This window comes from Austrofundulus limnaeus, unplaced genomic scaffold, assembly GCF_001266775.1.
Source record: "Austrofundulus limnaeus strain Quisiro unplaced genomic scaffold, Austrofundulus_limnaeus-1.0 Scaffold845, whole genome shotgun sequence".
Taxonomy (NCBI): domain Eukaryota; kingdom Metazoa; phylum Chordata; class Actinopteri; order Cyprinodontiformes; family Rivulidae; genus Austrofundulus; species Austrofundulus limnaeus.
The window spans coordinates 19292-21187 of NW_013953247.1; the positions used below are offsets into that span (position 1 = coordinate 19292).

Consider the following 1896-nt stretch of genomic DNA (forward strand, 5'->3'; position numbering starts at 1 on the left):
TTATAATATTATTTTACACTCTGTAGGTCTAAATATAAATCAGAGGACAAATCAACTGCAATATTTAATAGTTTGTGTTAAATTGTAGCATGATTCAGCAGTGCTAAACTCTGTATATATGCTCCACAAGCTAATATCTGCTAATCAGTTCAATAAATAACAGTGATTACATGGACTTTATAAGATTGTTTTAATTTTAAACTGTTACATTATGTTCTGCTCAGATCATATTGAGCTAAATAAGATCAAATCTGCTGACTTGTGTTGTGAAATGAGACGTTTTCCTGTTTATCTTCTTTTAATAAATCCATAACACAAACAGCTTTTCTGACATTTAAAACGTTAGATAGATTATATAAACTGCAAAATATTAATAATAATTGGATTAATATTATTATTAATAGTTTTTATGATTTCTACATCGTCAGTCCTTTTTTTCTGCCCTGTTTCCAACATGTACAGTGATGGGAAATCCAGACTCTTGACCGTTTTGCGTTAGCCGCTAGCTTCACCAGCCYYTCACARGGTCARGTGGTTTTTGTGCACTCCAGCTGTTCTAAATAAACTCCTTGGTATATATGCATGCATATGTTTATGTTTGGTTGATGGGTGTTTGTTTTCTTCATTTTCTGATGGCCAGATATTCACCTTAAGTGTTGTTTTTTTTCTGTCATTGTATTCACTGCAGTCAGGCATATTCCAGTGTTGCAGCAATATTATCATTTAGCCTGCAAGAATCTATATAAGGGATGGGGTTAAGCTCCTATGAAACTACATGCAGTCCAATTCAGTCAAGACATTTAGATTCAAACCCAGTTCCATAAACTAACCTAAAAGAGACAAAAAAATAATAAAAAATGGAAACTTTGTATTTGTTTCTGTTCTGCTTAACATCCAGTACATCATTTGTTTGTTGATGTATGTCGTTATGTTTCATGTGTGTGCAGTGATGTCAGACCTTGGATGTGCACGTTCTGTGTTTTTAAAGCCAACCAAGTGTACCGTTATGCTGATGAGCAGATGACTGAAGCTGTCTTGTCTCGCCAAATATCTCAACACATGCTGGTTAGCATCAGTCTGATTGGTTGTGTCCTTCTCTCCGTCACACTGCTGCCACTCATCCTTGATGGTCATTTATTAACAGGAATGCCAGTATCTCCTCCTGTATCTGTTCAATGCTGACGAGGAGCAAATATTTGCCTCAAACCCCACACTTCATGTAAGGCGCCTTTTTTCATGGCTTTACAAACTATTTTTCCTCACTTAAAAAAATGAAAACCTGCTGCAGTAGTTGGAATCACATTATAAACATGTTTTATTGTAATATAATAAATTGTGCTCCACACCAACAGATAGAAAGCTACTCCCGTTTTATTAGGACTCCAATGTGGCTGGGCAACATAGCTGAGAAACTGCAGAAGAAACAGTACACGACGGTTGGCGAGTTTGTGTCTGATGTAGAGCTCATTTTCACCAACTGTGCCACATTCAACCAGGTAAGAAAAAATGCTTTGAAGACTTTTATTTTCATGTATTTCAGTACAACTGAGGAACTGTGACTAATAACACCTATAAGACTGAATATGTTGTAGGGCTGCACGATATGAGAAAATCTTGTGATGMCAATATTTGTAAATATTGCAATGATGATATCAGGTGTGATAGGTCTTTTTTTCTTTCCTCCATTTCTAATTTGTACGTCCTACTCTGTYTGAACTTTAGCATTTTTGGCAAGGTCCTTTGTGTCTGTTGTGAGATTCTGTCCTACTGGCTAAATATTGCATTAGCATGAAAAATACTAGGGATGTCCCGATACCACTTTTTCACTTCCGATACGATACCGATATTACAACCTTGAGAACTGACCGATACTGATATTGACCCGTTACCATAACA

General features: G+C 36.1%; 1 protein-coding gene across 3 annotated transcripts in view; it reads left to right on the top strand.

The window, feature by feature from the left end:
* Positions 1–1896, top strand: part of LOC106532874 (nuclear body protein SP140-like protein) — a 24539-nt gene that overhangs the window by 18551 nt on the left and 4092 nt on the right. For 2 of the 3 annotated variants that reach the window (XM_014029039.1, XM_014029038.1), the window contains exons 13-15: positions 948–1065; positions 1145–1219; positions 1353–1496. In XM_014029039.1, the coding sequence (XP_013884493.1) occupies positions 948–1065; positions 1145–1219; positions 1353–1496 (337 nt within the window). Of the gene's footprint in view, positions 1–947; positions 1066–1144; positions 1220–1352; positions 1497–1896 lie in introns of those variants that run through there. The other variant, XM_014029040.1, reaches the window with a different exon arrangement.